The sequence below is a fragment of the Bubalus bubalis genome, chromosome 11 (assembly GCF_019923935.1).
Source record: "Bubalus bubalis isolate 160015118507 breed Murrah chromosome 11, NDDB_SH_1, whole genome shotgun sequence".
Classification (NCBI taxonomy): domain Eukaryota; kingdom Metazoa; phylum Chordata; class Mammalia; order Artiodactyla; family Bovidae; genus Bubalus; species Bubalus bubalis.
In genome coordinates, this window is record NC_059167.1 from 72,909,174 (window position 1) to 72,928,746 (window position 19,573).

General features: G+C 36.5%; 1 protein-coding gene across 1 annotated transcript in view; it reads left to right on the top strand.

Moving 5' to 3' along the window:
• AQR (aquarius intron-binding spliceosomal factor) overlaps window positions 1-19,573 on the top strand; it is an 86,176-nt gene that overhangs the window by 19,285 nt on the left and 47,318 nt on the right. The window contains exons 8-16 of the mRNA XM_006057191.4: window positions 171-271; window positions 2,920-2,996; window positions 5,803-5,867; window positions 7,677-7,793; window positions 9,544-9,657; window positions 11,513-11,616; window positions 14,280-14,382; window positions 16,916-17,036; window positions 18,905-19,046. Coding sequence (XP_006057253.1) covers window positions 171-271; window positions 2,920-2,996; window positions 5,803-5,867; window positions 7,677-7,793; window positions 9,544-9,657; window positions 11,513-11,616; window positions 14,280-14,382; window positions 16,916-17,036; window positions 18,905-19,046 — 944 coding nt within the window. The remainder of the gene's footprint in view (window positions 1-170; window positions 272-2,919; window positions 2,997-5,802; window positions 5,868-7,676; window positions 7,794-9,543; window positions 9,658-11,512; window positions 11,617-14,279; window positions 14,383-16,915; window positions 17,037-18,904; window positions 19,047-19,573) is intronic.

The window sequence follows — 19,573 nt, forward strand, 5'->3', positions numbered from 1 at the left end:
TTTTTTTTTTCTATTGACAGGTATTGGAATTGAACTAGTTTTTTAAAGTGTAGGTATTAGTTTCTTAGGTTCCAGCTTTTGTCACGTTTCTATCTGGTTTTATCCCATTGCTCTATATTATATTCTTACATTGGGGTTATGGCTGATTTAATGCCACATCATTCTTTCAGGCACGATTGGAATTAGAATTAAAAAAGACACCTAAGCTAAGAAAATTCTGGAACTTGATTAAAAAGAATGATGAAAAGATGGATCCAGAAGCAAGAGAACAGTATGTTGCCAAAGCTTTGTTCCATGTTGGTTTGTTATACTGAGTTGTGAGTCTTAGATGTTGCTGACTTGTTTTGTTCTTCCCTTTACGTAGTGCTGAACCAATTAAACGATTAAGAAGTGCTTTTGCTTAGAAGCACCATCATAGAAATATTTTTTACAAAGTTTCAGTGGAGAAGCCACACATCCTCATTTCTCCTTTCGCTTATCTCTGCCCCCGTCACAAGTGTTATCAGTGGTCTTCCCTTTGCCTGCTGTCCATCATAGTTTGTTCATCATGGATGGGTCTCAATTTTCTCCACAGTCTTCAGGCTGTCAGTCCAAGTTTCTTTCTTTTTCCTATTCCCCCACTCTTAACAATGACTTACGCACTACACTTTATACACTCCATTCATTCAATAAATTTAAGTGTTTATTATTTTATTGGGTACTATTGTAGGTGTAGGCAAAATGGCATAGAACAAAATAGAAAGTAATTCCTGCTCTTATGGAGTTTACGTTCTAGTTGGGGAAAGCAGCTAATAACAGATGGATTTTATGGTATATTATCCAGTGGTTCATGCTAAGGAGAAAGATAAATGAAGTATATAATGAGTAAGGAAGCAGATGAGGGTTGCAGGTTGTTTTAATAGTAATTATTATCAATTGGATAAAAGTCTGGTAGCAAGCATTTATGTCAAGTTCTGTTAGTAGGAAGGAAGAGAAGAATCTGTATACTCTTAAGACAGCAATCTCAACCTTTTTAGCATCAGGGACCGGTTCATGGAAGACAGTTTTTCCACAGACTGGGGCAGGGAGTGGGAATGGTTTCAGGGATGATTCTCATAAGGAATGTACAACCTAGATCACAAGGTCTGTGCTTCCATTAGAATCTAATGCTGCTGCTGATCTGACAGGAGACAGCTCAGGCAAGTGATGGGGAGTGGCTGTAAATACAGATAAAGCTTCACTTGCTGTGCAGCCCAGTTCCTCACAGGGTTGGGGACCCCTGCTCCAAGAGGTTTGTTCTGCTCTCTCTTTGAAGCTAACTGGTCTACCTGTGCTCTTGCTTTATTTATTACATGACTCTTCTAGCAATGATCCTTTTTTCTTTCTTCATCTTCAAGTGTTCTTTCCACTCATTTTTTTTCTCCCTCTGCTTATGTATATATGCTTGGGACTCACTTCTTGAGCCTACGATAACTTCTTCTGACTCTTATTTTTTTGTCCACTTAAGGATAATACTCTGTTCACCCATAGATAGCAGCTGAAGTCATAGGTATGAGTAAGATTATCTAATGAGGTATATAAACTGTGAAAAGAGGGTTGAGGACAAAAGTGAAGCGTGGAGTTGTGCTGGTGATCACTGAAAATGAGAGAAACTGAAAAAAGCTGGATGTCAGAGAAACGAGTTTGGGAGTAAGGAAATGAGAAGTATAAGGACAAGAGAATAGGGTCAGAATAGGAATATCCTTTCTTTAACTTCAGACTCCAGTCTCATCTCTTCCATGATATCTTTCTAATCAATAACCTCTTAATGGGGCTACTTACATGATATCTTTGCATTATTTGACTACTTTTTAAAAACGTAAACCCTCTCTTCCCATTACCTCAGTATGGTTTAATTCCAAATCAATAGACTCTTCATCGTTTCTTAAACATTCCTTTCCTAACCACCTTTGCCCCTCTGCTTCACTTAATTGAGGCTAACCTTTTAAGCAGTCTTCCAGACCAAGTACTAAGCCTGCAGTGCTTTCTTCCGAACTGAAACACACAGTGTTTTTCATTGAAACATCAGCTCTTTTTGTAGTGGTTAGACTGTGTATAGTTGTTCAGAGTGTAAGTTCTATGATCAGACTTCGTAGGTTTCACAGCCACCTGCTGTGTAAGTTTGGGCAAGTCACTGCACCTTTTTGAGCCTTGGTGTGTGGTCAGGACTATAGAACCTGTCCCATAGGACTGCTGTCAGCATTCGACTATCTTGTATGATGTCCTTAGCGCAGCTCAGATCCTAGCACAGTAGGTGCTCAGTTAATGTCGGGCAGTCTTACTAATTAATGTTGGCTTGTGTTACTGATTATATTTTATGACTTGTCATCATTTTAAGTATATTTTAGTCATTTCCCTCCTTGTTATTTCCAGCAGGGCTGGCATAATCATTTGTAGCTGTCCAATATGTGACGATTGGTTTTTGAATAGTTGGTACATGATGCATCTTAAATTAGTAATGAGTAAAAAGTTGTTTTTTAAACTAACAGTTAATTTTTATACATTATAATACTCTATTTAATAATTTAAGCATATTAAAGTATGAAATTGCTCATTTCAACTACATACTTAAGTATTAGATTTTTGATCTTGAAGGCAGACTATAAATGAAATTTTGAAAACTCCTTTCTAGTCCTGACCTTTAAATCACAAGTGAAAACTTTTATTAGACAGAGATACTTTCTTCACTGGTTATTAGGCCAGTAATGAGGCTCCTGTTTTCTTCATGTAATGCTGTATTTCTCTCAAGGAAGAAGTTGTTTAAGTTATGGTCCTGATTTCAGAGAGAAATGAAACAATTTGAGCAATGTAAGAAAGGCTGTTCAGCATTTAAGTTTTACTTTTGAAATAATTATTTCTCAAAAATAATTTGCTCCCTGTTTGTTATCTCTCTGATTTTAGAGCCTATCAAGAAAGAAGATTTCTTTCACAACTCATCCAGAAGTTTATCTCTGTGCTGAAATCAGTCCCACTTTCTGGTAACTATCTTCCTTTTCTCAGCTCATTTGTGAAGTTACCATTCAGATGCCCATCTGGTATTTATATTTAGTCTAAAAACTGCTCTCCAAATGATTTTAAATTATATTGACAAGGAGTTATGTCCTTCTCTTTTCAAGTATGCTACCAGTCTGAGTATTGTGACTGCCTTAGAAATTCATATCATTTAAGGGCACCAGCATGGTTATTGAAATGTTCATTTATTTAGCAATTATTTTTGGAGCTTCCTTATAACACACAGGTTTTGAACAAGGTTTTCAGGACGTGGTGAACAAGATAGGCACAGACCCTATCCACGTGGCATTTATAATTTGGTACTGAATAATGTTTTCAAGCCATATCAAATACTGTTTAGAAGTGGAAAAGGAGGATTATTTTGAGATATAAGCTACAAGATGAAATGGGAAGTATTTTCCTCCATCGTGGTCCCCATTTATTATGAAACAGAAGTATATACTGTGTGGAGTATAAACTTCAAAATATATTACGATTATCCACTGTATATAGATACATATATGTGTGTATATGAGTATGAGCTCGATGTACCAAGAGGATCTAACTACATTTTGCTGGGTTGGCAAGATTGACATAAGCATCTAGTGAGTGCAAATAGGGTATTGTTTACTTAATAAAAGTATGTGTATGCTATGTATGATATATCATTGGTTGTTAATATTTTATTTTCTAACTGAAATATAATCTAAGAACAGTTCAATAGGTGTACCACATTTATATGCACCAGAGATTATACCATACATATGAATCAGAGATTGTAGTTTTGTTTAAACTAAAATACAACAATGTGTACTTATAAATGTTGACTTTCCCCAAGTAATAGTTTACAGCTGGAAGTCACACCTGTAATTCAGTGAGGAATAGATAATAATGCTACAGATGCCAATTTATGGTACCAGATTTGGGGTATATTATTACTACCAGTATTACTATAAAGAAAAAATTGTCATATGCTTATAATCTGTCACCTAATTTTTATATATTTAAATCTTTCAGTTAAGCACCATGAACCTGGAAAGAGGACTTAGATTGGGTTTCCTTGACACAAATAATAATAATGAGAACCAGTAATGTATAATAGTTAGTGTCAGGTTGGGAATCCCCTGGTCCACAGTGTAGGTAGGTCTTGGCACTTTCACTACCTTGGGCTCAGGTTCAGTCTCTGGTCAGGGAACTAAGACCCTACAAGCCATGCACTGTGGCAGCACCCCACCACCTCACACCCTCAAAAAACTGATGGCATCTAGAAAGGTTTGAAAGTCAAGTAAATATAACAATACAGGGCCTGCAGAAATGTTAATGACTAACAAAGCACTAAATGTTGCCATCGTCATAATATATTGTCAGAAAACAAAATTTCTTAGATTGATCTTGAGCTTTAATCAAAATTTATTAACTTGCTGGCAAAGGAAGCAACAGAGATGAAAATAGTGTGCCAGTTTAGAAAGGGCATAAAACCAGATGGATTATATAGTTAGAAAACAGAAAACTAATTTTTAAAAGATTGTGTGTAGTTCCATTTTGCAAGGTTATTGCAAACAACTGTCCACATCAGTTGTTATAAAGGAAATCTGTGTAGGATGATTTGAAATGTCAGGGCTGCTATCAAAAGAAGGAAAAAACACAGTACACATAAAAAGCAAGTGATAAGAATTTATTGGTGTCCAAAATTGGAATAACAGGGCTTCAGCTCTGAACAGCATGCCTCGTAGGGCCAATTAGTATAAAAATATGCAGCTTTATCCACCAGAACTCAGAAATTGAGTGCCAAGCATCATGTTCTAATTTTAAATAGGCCATTTCCAGTAATTTTCTCAAGCTATAAATAAAAATATGGAATACAGATTTTGCTCATTTTAAAATTTTGGACAAAATTATTTTCCTTTGCCAGTAATAAGAACAGAAGATACAACAGAGGACCAGTTTGAACGGATTTAATTTAAAAGTCACTCATTTAAATTCTTTAGTTTTAGCAACTGTATGACCTAGGCTGTGTCTCAGAAAACTGGATTCCTCTTCTAACCAGCCAAAAATCAAGTCATTTTCCTCTGGTCCTCAGTTTCTCACCTATAAGATAAAGAGCGAGTAAGATGTTGTCTGAGATCTTTTCTAGCTGTGAAATTCTATAGTTATGTTGTTTTAGGGTTTGAATTATGGGCATATGTTACTTACAAAAGTATCCATATTCTTCCTTCGCATAAAGCCTTCTATTTGCCTATGTATAACAAATAAATAAGTAGATTTAAATAAATTCAAATAAAGCATTTGTAGGACACCTTCTATAGGTCTAGCACTGGGTTATTCACTGCTGGGAGTCCTTAGACTAGGGACCCTAAATTTTTCTCCTTTTCAATTGAAACAATCTTGGCAGGATGGTTTCAGCTGGTAAAATAGCAGAACATCTTCTGACATTAGGAAAAAAAGAGATTTGTACTCTGAAAGTATATCATGTCACAAAGTTGTACTTATTTTAAAAATGAAAATGTTCTTAAAAATAAACACTTTAGAAATATGTTTGCAGGTCTGATTTTTAAAATGTGTCTCTGATGCAAGCTATGTTTTTCATTTTCTCCTACTTATAGAACTTAATGTAAGGGTAAGGCCTGCCCTTTTTGAAAATGTGTGAGGTCTGTACTCTGAATCATAGTCCAATTCTGATGAATGAGATGAATAACCTTGTTTAAATAACTAAATAACTGCCAGTTTTAAGATATAGTACCATAGAATGACCTAAGTAAGAAAGTTTTAACATGTTTTCTCTCTTATGTTTAGATCCTGTCACTATGGACAAAGTTCATTACTGTGAAAGATTTATTGAACTTATGATTGATCTAGAGGTAAGAAGTGTGCAGTGATTTTTCTGTTACATAATCATTAAGGAAGCTAATGATTATAAATGTAAGATTAAACCCATGACTATATATGAAGTATTTATCACCTCAAACTGGCCTTAGTTTCTTTGTACCTATTTCAAGTGTCTTATAGAGAAGAAAGTCAAAAGTGATTGACTCTTGAAGTTTCAGATGACTGTCAGAGGGCTGTGTTTGTATTAAAAACCTTATTTAGTAACTCAACATGAGTCCAGCAAGGGCAATTTATTTTCTGTCACATTTAATTACCCCTTCATAGAGTTTTAAAAAGAGCTGAAGTCATAGGTTTATGACCATCTTTTTAATCATCTCACTTTTCTAAGTGTGCCTGATATTGTTGATGAAGAAAGATATAGCTGCTCGCTATTGTCAATTTTTAAAATTAAGACCCAGCGATCCCACTGCTGGGCATACACACCGAGGAAACCAGAACTGAAAGAGACACATGCACCCCAATGTTCATCGCAGCACTGTTTATAATAGCCAGGACATGGAAGCAACCTAGATGTCCATCAGCAGATGAATGGATAAGAAAGCTGTGGTACATATACTCAATGGAGTATTACTCAGCCATTAAAAAGAATGCATTTGAATCAGTTCTAATGAGGTGGATGAAACTGGAGCTGATTATACAGAGTGAAGTAAGTCAGAAAGAAAAACACCAATACAGTATACTAATGCATATATATGGAATTTAGAAAGATGGTAACAATAACCCTGTATACGAGACAGCAAAAGAGACACTGATGTATAGAAGAGTCTTTTGGACTCTGTGTGGTGGCGGGGGGATGATTTGGAAGAATGGCACTGAAATATGTATAATATCATATAAGAAATGAATCACCAGTCCAGGTTTGATGCAGGATACAGGATGCTTGGGCTGGTGCACTGAGATGACCCAGAGGGATGGTATGGAGAGGGAGGTGGGAAGGGGGTTCAGGATTGGGAACACGTGTACACCCATGGCGGATTCATGTTGATGTATGGCAAAACCAATACAATATTGTAAAGTAATTAGCCTCTAATTAAAATAAATAAATTTAAATTAAAAAAAAAAGATTCTTAAAAAAAAATTTCATGCTACTAGGTGCAAGATTTTGATGCAGAGTTCAGATGCAGAGCTGGTGTAGTTCAGATTGAATTCATTTCCTTTCATTTCCTCTCCCTTTTTAATGCAGGAAGTTGAAAGAAAAGCCTTTTTGTTCATTTCTTATTGGGAGAACTAGGATGGTTTCTAGACATGAGGATTAGAGTATTGGACTAGCTGTCATTCATGAGATCTTCATTCAGATTCAAGTTCTGCCAGAAATTACAATCTCTGAGGATCTCAATAACCTCCCCTTTAACATGAGGGTATTTGACCAGATTAGTGGTTTCCGAACTATGTTTGTCATAGTTTCTCAGAATTGTCTTGCTGACTAGCACAGGACGATGTGGGAAGGAGACACTGAGAAAGGAATCTCCAGTTAGGGATTCTCACTCCCTTCCCCCCATTTCAAAACCTACACACAGTATATATTGGGATTTCACATAGGATTTTGTTTGAAAACTACCGGCCAAGATAGAATCTGAGATTTTTTTTTTCCAGTGCTGTACTTTGTTTAGAAACATTACCACTGAGTTATTTGCAGCATGGACTAGACCTTTTGCTTTGTGCAGTGTCTTTTGAGGGGCTGAGGGTACTCTGTGATTAACACTCCTGCACTGAGTGTCAGTGGACTTCACCTCCTGCTGGGAGGCATGCAGACTTACTGCTGCAGTGATTATTTTCTCTAGGCCCTACTCCCCACAAGACGCTGGTTTAATACCATCCTGGATGACTCCCACGTTTTGGTTCACTGTTACCTTTCCAATCTTGTTCGTAGAGAAGAGGATGGCCATCTTTTTTCCCAGGTAAGCATTGGTGTATCTGAATATACTTATTGTTTTCATTTCTAAGTTGATTTTTTTCTTCCTTTGCCATGCACATGAGGGTACTAGGGCATGGCACAAAATTTTTGCTAAATATTTAATTGAATGATGTAAATTCCAAATTAGTCTTTTTAAAGTGAAACCAAGTCTTGATATACAAAGTGGATGCCTTCTCTTGTTGGTGACCTCTACTAATGTTATATCATCTTATTTTCTCTTCCAAATACTCATTTTATTAATTAAACAGTAAAACAAACGTTATTAAATTTGAGGGGAATAGTTAATTCAAATAAAACTTTTGTTAATATGTGATGTTATCATTGGGCTAAATTATGCATGATATAGTTCCACATGCTCATATATTTTGATTCTGTGTCAGTGACTACTGTGGACTATAAATAGATGATAAGCATTAACTTCAAGCGAAGTGATTTAATGTCAGTAAATATTAGCAAAGAGCCTAATATCATGGCTCTTTCCATGAGGTGATGGTGGCGGGGCGGTTGCTAAGGCGGAAGTGTGCACATGCTTCGTCTGCTGCCTTGGGTTGAAAGGCAGGTGCACTTGGTTTACTGCTTTGTGTAGGAAGACAGAGTAGTAGGGTTTCCCATTTCCTATAAAGTCGTCCAGAAGAAAAGTCTTCTAACAAAGTTCCAACACTTGCCTGTGGTGTGGTCACAGCTGGAGATAAAGTTTTTGTATACATTTACATACTCTCCTTAAAACTCTCATCTGGTGTCTGTGAGCGTTCCTTCTTTTCCTCTTCTCATACTAAATTTTACCCAGTAACTGGTTGCACGTAGATACATTAGATAATCCTAATATTGGGGAGGGGGAATAAATTGGGAGATTGGGACTGACATATACATACTACTGTATATAACTAATAAGAACTTAATTTAGCACAGAAAACTCTATTTAGTACTCTGTTATGACCTATTTGGGAAAAGAATCTAAAAAAGAGTGAATGTATGTATATGTATAAGTGATTCACTTTGCTGGATAGCCAAAACTAACACAACATTGTAAATCAACCGTACTCTGATAAAACTTGATTTAAAAAAACCCTAATATCTGATCTGCTATAGGTTAGAATTAAGAGTAATAAAAATGGGGGGCAGATGCAGCCCCAAATTCTGTTGATGCTGCCATCACAGGGGGAAAGGAGGCCTTCAGCAGTCGCAGGAACTAAGCCAAAGAAAGGGCTTGATGGCCATGGAGACTGAAGCGAGGAACGAATAACTTACCTTTTCCTCCTACCTTGCTATTTTTTTTTCAATATAGAGAAGAGTATCGCTAATTGTGAATTGCAAAATTCTCATCAGAAAATTCTGAGTGGCATAAACCCTCAGGAGTTCCTGCTAATTGTATGGGTCTATATATTTACAGTGATGTAGAGAAATATTTTTTTTTTCCATTAAAATGATTGACTTCCTTTGATTAGTTCCTTAATGTTTCTTTAGTATTGGGATTGTAGTTTTAAGTTCTTCCCTGTAGAAGTAGACCAAGTATATGAGATAGACTTAACAATTTATTCACAGTGTGTACTTTATTCTCACCTAAATAAAACATTTGTACATGTTTTGAAATGTTTGCTGTAGTGTTTACATTCTATAGCTTTTCGGTACCTCTAAGAAGGTATGTGGACTTATTTATTATTTTTAATAGTGTCTGTTTCGGCCTTCTTGCTCTCATGTTTGCACAGTTTGTTAATTTAAGCGTCTCCTTTCAGCTCTTGGACATGCTTAAGTTCTATACTGGTTTTGAGATTAACGACCAGACTGGAAACGCTCTGACAGAGAATGAGATGACAACTATTCACTATGATAGAATCACTTCTCTCCAGGTAAGTGAGATGCATTATAGCCTTTCATCTGTTCCATGAAGTTGTGTCATAAATAAGTTAGGTTTTATATAGTACAAATGGAGAAGGCAATGGCACCCCACTCCAGTACTCTTGCCTGGAAAACCCTATGGACGGAGGAGCCTGGTGGGCTGCAATCCATGGGGTCGCTAAGAGTCTGATATGACCGAGCGACTTCACTTTCACTTTTCACTTTCATGCATTGGAGAAGGAAATGGCAACCCACTCCAATGTTCTTGCCTGGAGAATCCCAGGGACGAGGCAGCCTGGTGGGCCGCCATCTGTGGGGTCACACAGAATCGGACATGACTGAAGTGACTTAGCTTTTTAGCTTTATAGTGCAAATAGGAAAGGTACTTATTTAATAGTATGCTCATCTTGAATTTTTAAAATATTGCTAATTCTGATGGATTTATGAAAAAGAAAGTTTTCTTTTATAGTCCTCAGTCTTGAGAATCAGTATATTGATATTTGACAGTCAAAAAATATTAGTTATTGGGCAAACTTGGTACATTTAAATATCAACTTTATTTTATGAAAGAGTATTTCAACTTGACAAAGTATATGTGCATACTTCATACATTTTAAAGATAAAGGCATGTAATGGTACTGAAATTTACCAATGCAGCCCAGATATACCCTAAAAGTACCTTTGTTTTTATTACTGAGCTCATTTTGCTCTTGAACTCCATTTCCTCTGGTGGCAGAAAGAGACTTTTATTTCTCAATTTAAAGTAATTGAGATCCTAACCTTTTAAAGAGTCTTTTGCGGGGAGGAGGGCAGGGAACCTGTAAAGACACAGCCAAACTTAAGTTCAGATTATCTTTCACCATCAGGTCCACTGCCTCTCAAGGTCATTGCTCTTCCTGCACACAGTCCCAACTCAGATATCTTTTCCTGCTTTTCTCAGAGGGTTAGTGTTTTTGTTCCTCTGCCTCTGCCCTAGAAGTGACCATGGCTGGTGTGGTGTGTGCTGTTCTCTTGGCACCGGCAAGGCTCAATGATTGGTCTCTTGGAGGCTGGTTGTCAGCCTACTAACAGGGTCCCAGTGCTTGATCTTGATGGTGCCGGAGTCCTCCTGGGAGCTGACTGCTTCATCTTCTAGCTTGGGGAACTCACTTGCAGGCTTGGTGCAGGGTCATTTTGCCATTGTCTGTGGTAATCTCATGGCAGGCCTTATCCATAACCTTGGCAACCTTCTGTGCAGTCCTCTACAGGGGACTTAAAAACGTATGGAACTTTTACCTTGGCATTAAGGAGGACTAGAGATGTTACCTCTCACACACTTAATCAAATCAGCATAATGCTGCTCTTTCTGTTTTCTTGCAGCTTACCCCATGTTGATTGGAAGTGTTATCCTGGGAGGGCCTGTCTTTCCTGAGTTCCAAAGTCAAGCAGGGTGCATGCACACTAAGCTGTAGGCCCCTCCCTCAGATACCTCTTCAGTGGGAGTTGCCCTTGAGACTTCCTTTTAGTTTTGTTAAGCCAGTTCTTTATTTTATTTATTTTTTTAAGCCAGTTCTTAATAATGAAATGTTTTGTTCTGTTTTTTGTCTTTTCCTGTCAGTGAAGCTGGCCTTCCTGGGTCTTATCATGTATATTCAAAATGTGACTTTAGAAATCAAAAACTGAACATTGACTCTGGTTTTACACTCTTGCTGGAACAATTCTGTTTTCTTTTCGCATTGTATTTAGTGCTTTTGAACAAGGCAGAGGTCACATTTGAGAAGCATATAAGAAAGAGAAGTGCATTAATATTTTTTTAAAATATTTTTTCTGTTGTGCAGTAAGTTGTTATATATAGGCATTAATTTTTTTTTTCCTGTTCTTTTCTAGAGAGCTGCTTTTGCACATTTCCCTGAACTCTATGATTTTGCTCTCTCAAATGTGGCAGAAGTAGATACTCGGGAATCCTTGGTCAAGTTTTTTGGACCTCTTAGGTAAGGCAGTATGAAAGGACGACTGGATTTTAATCTTCTTTATTTGCTTTTAGTTATTTTTGCACTGCTTTAGGTGATATTATTTTTTGCACTACTATTTATTGACAGTTAAAACTAGCTTCTCTCTAGCTTTTCTTATCTTTGGGTCACTTAAATATAATTATACATCTCTCTTTTTTGTAAAATTTATATTTTTGTCTTTAAAAAATTTTTTTTCTTTATCATATCTTTCTTTTTTATATTTTTTATAACTTATACAGTTTTCCTAGGTCATCGGGTTTGAACCTAAGTAGTTGGTTGTCTGATTTCTGAGCCCTAATTTTTTTTTTTTTTTGAGGAGTAATTGGCATAAAACATTATATTAGTTTCATATATATAATGTAATGATTTAATATTTATATTTATTGTGAAATTGATCACTTCAAGTATAGATAGCATTCATCTTCATGCATGTAGAACTTTTTTGGTCTTGTAATGAGGACTCAGCTAAGATATGAATTCTACCCAAATTGATCTATAGATATAAGTGTGTTCCAGTCAAAATCTCAGCAGGAAATTTTATAGAAATTGCCAAGCTTTCTCTAAAACGAATATGGAAAGGCAAAGGAACTAAGATAGTCAAAACCATTTTTGAAAAAAACAAAGTTAGAGGATTTCTACTACCTAACTTCAAAACTTACTATAAATTCACAGTAATCAAGACATTGTGGTATTGAAAACAAGGTAGACGTAGATCACTGAAATAGAGTCGAGTGAAATAGACCACAAATATATGATTAATTGGTTTTTGACTCAGGTGACAAGTCAACTCAATGGGAAAAGGATAATTTCAGCAGTGGTGCCAGAACAATTGGACATCCATATGCAAACTATGAAACTTGACCAATTCCTCATATCATATACACAGATTAACTCAAAATAAATCATAGACTTAAATATCACAATTAAAACTTAACAAGAAGTATAGGAGAAAATCTTTGTCATTGTGCTTTGTACAAAGTTTTCCATAGATAACAAAGCACAGCCCATAAAGGGAAAAATTGATAATTGGACTTGGTCAAAATTTGAAATTTCCATTTGAAAGACATTGTTAAGGGATGAAAAGAGAAGCCCCATACTGGGAGAAAATACTGGCTAAATTCATATCTAATAATGGACTAGTATCCAGACATCTTAGAACTCAGTAACAAGAAAACAACTTAATGGCTGTAGATTTGAGCAGGTACTTCACCAAAGAAGATATGTAGATTTCAGTGAGTCTATAGAAAGGTACTAGTATCATTTGGCATTATTAGTTATTAGGGAAAAGCAAACTTAAAATGAGATACCATTACAGACCTATTAGAATCGTTTATAAAAGCAACAAGGTATTGACTCTTAACAAAGATGTGGAACAATTGCAGTTCTTATATATTGCTGATGAGACTTCAAAGTGATCGTGCCACTTTGGAAAAAATTTGATAGTTGCTTACACAGTTTAGCATGCACTTACTGTGTGATCTAGTGTTCTCAGACATACCCAAGAGAAGTGGAAACTTAGATTCACAGAAAAATCTGTCTAGAGATTTATATAGTAGCTTTATTCATAGTTGTCAAAACTGTTATTTTCATTGAAGTGACAGGTTTATTATTGTTCAGATTTTTTGAAAGTGAAAGTGAAGTCGCTCAGTCGTGTCCGACTCTTTGCGACCCCATGGACAGCAGCCTGCAGCAGACTCCTCTGTCCGTGGGATTTTCTAGGCAAGAGTACTGGAGTGGGTTGCCATTTCTTTCTCCAAGGAATCTTCCCGACCCAGGGATCGAACCCAGGTCTCCCGCATTGTAGACAGACGCTTCACCGTCTGAGCCACCAGGGAAGTCAGATTTTTTGCTCTTATTCAGATCTGAATAACCATAGTTGTCAGTCATTCTTTCAAGTAAAAAGCGTGTGCAAAGTATGTACTTCCCGTTCTGTTGCACAGAATTTCTAAAAAACAGATACTCAAGTCCAAATTTAATAACAATAAATCTTTGCTGTTTCATCATGGACATTTTTAAAATTGACTTTTTTAAAAAGAGCCAGTGGTGGCTCAGAGGTTAAAGCATCTGCCCACAATGCGGGAGACCTGGGTTTGATCCCTGGGTCAGGAAGATCCTCTGGAGAAGGAAATGGCAACCCACTCCAGTTTCTTGCCTGGAGAATCCCATGGACGGAGGAGACTGGTGGGTTATAATCCACAGGGTCGCAGAGTCGGACACGACTGAGCAACTTCACTTTCACTTTTTTTAAAAAATGACTGTGGCAGCAGGAATGCCGTGATCACGTCTCACAGCACTGGATGGTGTCACTTCTTTGATCCAGACTGCCAGTTTTACCCACGGCCACATTTGCACTGTCACTATACATGTAAAGACAGTGAGAAAAAGCCTGAATAATGTCTTCGTATTGATATGAAAAAATGTCCTTGAAACCTCCCTGAAAAGATCTAGGGACTATGAGAGGTTTGCAGAAGACTTTGAGAAGTCTGTCTTAGAGGTTTAATATTCATATATGATTTCATATATTTGTTGCTGTGTCATAGGATTATATTTTCTAGGTAAAACTTTTCAAGCAGCCTGTAAAATTACTTTTCAAAAGTGAAGTTATAAGACAATATTCTGATCTCAATATTTTTATTCTGCAGTTCCAATACCCTCCACCAGGTGGCATCATACCTCTGCTTGTTACCAACCCTTCCTAAAGCTGAAGACACAACTTTTGATAAAGGGTTTCTTCTAGAATTGTTGGTAAATATTAGTGTTCCTTGAATTATGCGTGTTTTTCCTACCTTTTTGAATCATTCTTAAAGATGTAGGTTGGTAGAGATTTTTTTTCTGGGCTAAAAAATTGGTTGATTCTTTTACCTGGTTTGGATCATATCAGCATTTGACTTTGTCAGATTTCTTTTTCATCTCTTAGATTACTTTTTTCAAGTCTCTTACCTCTTAAAACTGATTTCTGGTGTGGATTCATTCCATGCAGACATTTATGAGCAACATCTGTTTCAAGCACCGGATTAAAGACCTTGGGGATACAGAGATGACCGACAGCATTTCTGCCTTTAAGTGATCACAGTTTACATTTACACAAACACACATACATGGATAATATATGTATTCATATCATTTATCTGTTTATTTTAACATTATTACCTAAATATAGCACCTTGAATGTTAAACCATACCTTTATCACTAGAGAATTCATGAATGTTTAGAAATAGAGAAAATTATCACTTCCTCAGTCATTTTGGGAAATGAGTATTAGTTTGAGCATTAACTCAAGCTTTTTGTAAAGTTTTTTTTTTTTTTAGTGCAGTTTTAGGTTCATAGCAAACTTGAAGGAAATGGATATACCTTACGTTTTAAACTTCCATGAAATATTTCCTAAAGAGGATGATTATTTAACCGTACCCTACCATGAGGATCTAGGCTATTTGCAGTGTTCACTCTTACAAATAATGATGCAGTCCTGATATAGGCCCCTTTGTGCTCAGATGTGGGCCTTTAGGAGAGGTGCCTAGAAGTGAAATTATTTGACTGAAGCATGTGCTTATTGAAAATATAAAAGACGCAGTCTAACTGTCCTTCGGAGGCTGTGTGCTCCCATCCACACTGTGTTGGAGTCTGTCTCCGTAAGCTCTTTTCAGCATCGGACGTTACGAGTCTCCTAGTTTTGCCAGTCTCATGGGCCCGTAATGCCTAAAGCGGCTCCTGAATGGAGTCTCATGGGTTTTTTTTTTTTTTTTTAAAGCTTATTTTAATTCTCTGTTTCCTGATTACTATAAGAATGAGTTGTCTTTTGTATGTTTCAAACATATTTTTATATCTATATAAACTTTCACTGCATGGAGGTGTGTTGTATAGATCTTTTTTTGCATAATAATAATAGGCAAATGGTTTTGAGATATATTTCAAGCTAATATAAGGTTTAAAGCACAGTTCCTTACTGTAAAGAGGAAGATGATATGCTTGTTTTTGGGTAGTAACAGGAAACTATTGGTAGCAGGTGTTTTAAGCCTGGTGACAGGTGTTTAATGCCATTTGGAGAGAAATTCTGGGGAAGGGTTTTAAATTAACCAAGTATGGAAACTACTTTTTATCCATATATTCACTTGGATGAATTGTGTGTCTTGGGTCACTTTCTTTGCCTGCCTTCTTACAAATCACTTTTCATTGTCTCTGACTGGAAGTGCTTTCTAAAAATTCCTTGTCCTATTTTCTGACAATGTAAAATCTTCTCTGGTAAGTCAGGTTTTGGAGATTAATAATAAATCCTTACTATAGAAAGAAATGAGGATTTTTCCAGGAACCTTTCTAATGGAAAATAGGTTTGAGTATAAAACTGATCCTGTCATGCCTTTTAGGGTTTTACAGCTAAAATTTCATCCTTAAAATTTAAATAGTTATGTGAAAAGAAAACAGTTTTAAAAATTTATAGTGTGATATCATTATCTTTCATTTTCTCCCTCTCTTAAAAGATTTTCACAGGCTTTGAATTCTACTAATAGCCAACCAAATTATGATTAAAAAGTTAGAATATGCATATTCTTTACATGATAGTACAGTGTCTTCTTTTCTAAAACAATACTATCTTTACTGAAAAGAATATGACACATTTTTCAAATATTATTTTAGCATCTCTTAACTAGGTAACAAACTTATTTCTATATTTGAGATAGATCTCTAAAATATTAACAATGGAGGGGTACATAGAGATCATTAAGTCCAGCTCTCTTATTCTCATTTTACAAAGACTACTGAAGCCAAGTTATTACTAAACTTACCCAGATTGTTTAACCAGTTAGTACAAGAGTGAAAACCATAACTAGGACTTAGGGCCCCCATTTTGTTCTTCCATTAATGAGTGCCGTGTGCTATAGCATTATCTTTTTTAAGGTCTCGGCATGTGCCGAGCTCTTTGACACTATTTTACAGGATTCCATTTCATTTTTATTGGAAACCTAAGAGGGGAGTTAATCTGTTTTACTGAAAAGGAAATTAAAATCAGGGAGCTTGCAGTAACTTGCCCAGCATCCACATAGCCCGTAAGTAGAGGTGCTGGGAGTTAAACTCAGATCTGCCAAATTCCAAAGTTCATCACAATCAGTACCTCTTTCGTATTTGATTTATGGAGAACGTGGAAAAAGGAAAAAGCATCTCTTGTTAAGTTTTATGAAAATATGAAATGTCTCATTCCATACTTCATGGCGAATTTTTTAATAAGTTATTTTGATTAGAGAAAGATGTTTCTGACTTTCTTCCTAAACTTGTTTCTTTTAGGTATCTCGTCATGAGCGTCGAATTTCTCAGATTCAGCAGTTGAACCAGATGCCTTTGTATCCAACTGAGAAGATCATATGGGATGAAAATATTGTCCCAACTGAATACTATTCTGGGGAAGGTATGGTAATGAAGTACAGCATTCAGATGTAACATGAAAGTTAGTGTAGAAGTCATCATATCTACCTGAACATACTTCTGTTTGCTATATCAGTCAGTTCAGTTCAGTCTCTCAGTTGAGTCCGACTCTTCGCTACCCCATGGACTGCAGCACTCCAGGGCTCCCTGTCCATTGCCATCTCCCAGAGTTTACTCAAATGCATGTCCATTGAGTCAGTGATGCCATCCAACCATCTCATCCTCTGTCGTCCCCTTCTTCTGCCTTCAATTTTTCCCAGCATCAGGGTCTTTTCAAATGAGTCAGTTCTTCACATTAGATGACCAAAGTATTGGAGTTTCAGCTTCAGCATCAGTCCTTCCAATGAATACTCAGGACTGATTTCCTTTAGGATGGACTGGTTGGAACTCCTTGCAGTCCAAGGGACCCTCAAGAGTCTTCTCCAACACCACAGTTCAAAAGCATCAACTCTTTGGTGCTCTGCTTTCTTTATAGTCCAACTCTCATATCCATACATGACTACTGGAAAAACCATAGCTTTGACTAGACAGACCTTTGTTGGCAAAGTAACGTCTCTGCTTTTTAATATGCTGTCTCAGTTGGTCATAATTTTTTTTCCAAAGAACAAGCATCTTTTAATTTCAGGGCTGCAGTCACCATCTGGAGTGATTTTGGAGCTCAAAAGAATAAAGTCTGTCACTGTTTCCATTGTTTCCCCAGCTATTTGCCATAAAGTGACAGAACCAGATGTCATAATCTTCGTTTTCTGAATGTTGAGTTTTAAGCCAACTTTTTGACTCTCCTCTTTCACTTTCATCAAGAGGTTCTTTAGTACTTTTTCGCTTTCTGCCGTAAGGGTGGTGTCATCTACATATCTGAGGTTATTGATATGTCTCCCGGCAATCTTGGTTCCAGCTTGTGCTTCATCCAGCCCAGCATTTCTCATGATGTACTCCTCATGCATTAGGGTAATTTTCTGGTACCCTCAAGTGCAACTGTAGAAGCTAGAAACTATTCAGTGTTTTGAATGCTTAGCATTAAGAATTTTTATTAAACTTAAGCATTCGCTAATGAGTAGTGGTATGTGTGTGTGTGTGTGTGTGCATCATGCTGTATAAAATGTGCCCATAAAACTGTGTTTTAAGGAGACCGAATAATGCTAGAAGTGTAACTTTAGTTATGTCACTGTAAATGTATTTTGGGGTTCTTCTTTTTTGACCTTTTGATGTAAGTGCTGAGTGCTTGGTTATTTATTATCCAAGGTAAATAGTGTTACATGAGGGTAATGTAAAAAATTGTATTCATTAATATTGTCAGAGAAGAAAAGGAATTCCAGGAATAATATAAAGTCAATGCCTTATCCTTAAAGTCTATAGAAAGGCAAAGGTTCAGAACACAGTGGTGATCACTGAAGATAGAGTTATGTAATATAATATGCTAATTCAGTTTCCTTGGTAAATTTGGTCATGGGCTGTGTTTATGGTAGCATTATTTCTTTTGAGATTTGCCAAATGTAAATTAGGTGGTAAGGAAAGAATTTTTTAGACCACTTGTGTCAGTTCTTTTAAGTATCTTTAAGCACTGTTTAGAAGCACTGTTTGCATATGAGTCGTAGATGTACAGACTACATATATTAATGAAATTCATCCTTATTCCCAATCTTAATATATGGCATTCATTAACTTGGTTTCAGTTTCTGTATGGAAACAAAAATAAGACCTTTTCAAATATGCTCTATTTTAAACACTATTAAATTAGGTTCTTAACAAATTTGTGGTGCCTTTATATATATATATATATATATATATATAAAGCAGATGTCTGATTTAAAAAAAAGAAAAATTCAATATGGATGTTATTTTCCTTTTCAGGTTGTCTTGCTCTTCCCAAGTTGAATTTGCAGTTTTTGACTCTTCATGATTACCTCCTAAGGAACTTCAATCTCTTCCGCTTAGAATCAACTTATGAAATTAGGCAAGACATTGAGGATAGTGTCAGCAGAATGAAGCCATGGTTAGTAAATTGGTTCCACTTGCAACAAAGAGACGCAAACAGTGGCTGACGTACTTCTGTCAGAAACCTCACACATGTATTTGGAAATAATACATCTGGTGAAGATGCACTTTAAAATATGAAATATTTATTCTTTGAGAAATTGTTTAATGTGAATTAGATATATCCAAAATACTAAAATAGAAAATATGTTTCTGGGTACTTGAGAGTGAGACTGAGGGAAAGGGAGGAGAGATCACTGCTCTGGGAGGTGGGGTGGGAGTGGGAGTAAGTCGGGCGATAGTAAAAGGGTAAAGAGGGGAGGGGATGGGCTGGCCAGCAGGCGTGTACTAGGCAGGGCAGTTTCAGTCCTGGGAGAAGCTTATGATAAAGGGGTGTTCTGTTACCCCAACTGCTCTTGCGGCTGTCACCACTAGTCTCGGTCAGCCTCTCTAAAGGACCTGGCAGGAGATGAGGGGCATAGCTGAACATTGCACAGAGCGGACTGTTGGAAAATCTTCCCATGCCCTCCCTCCATAGGTTGCCTT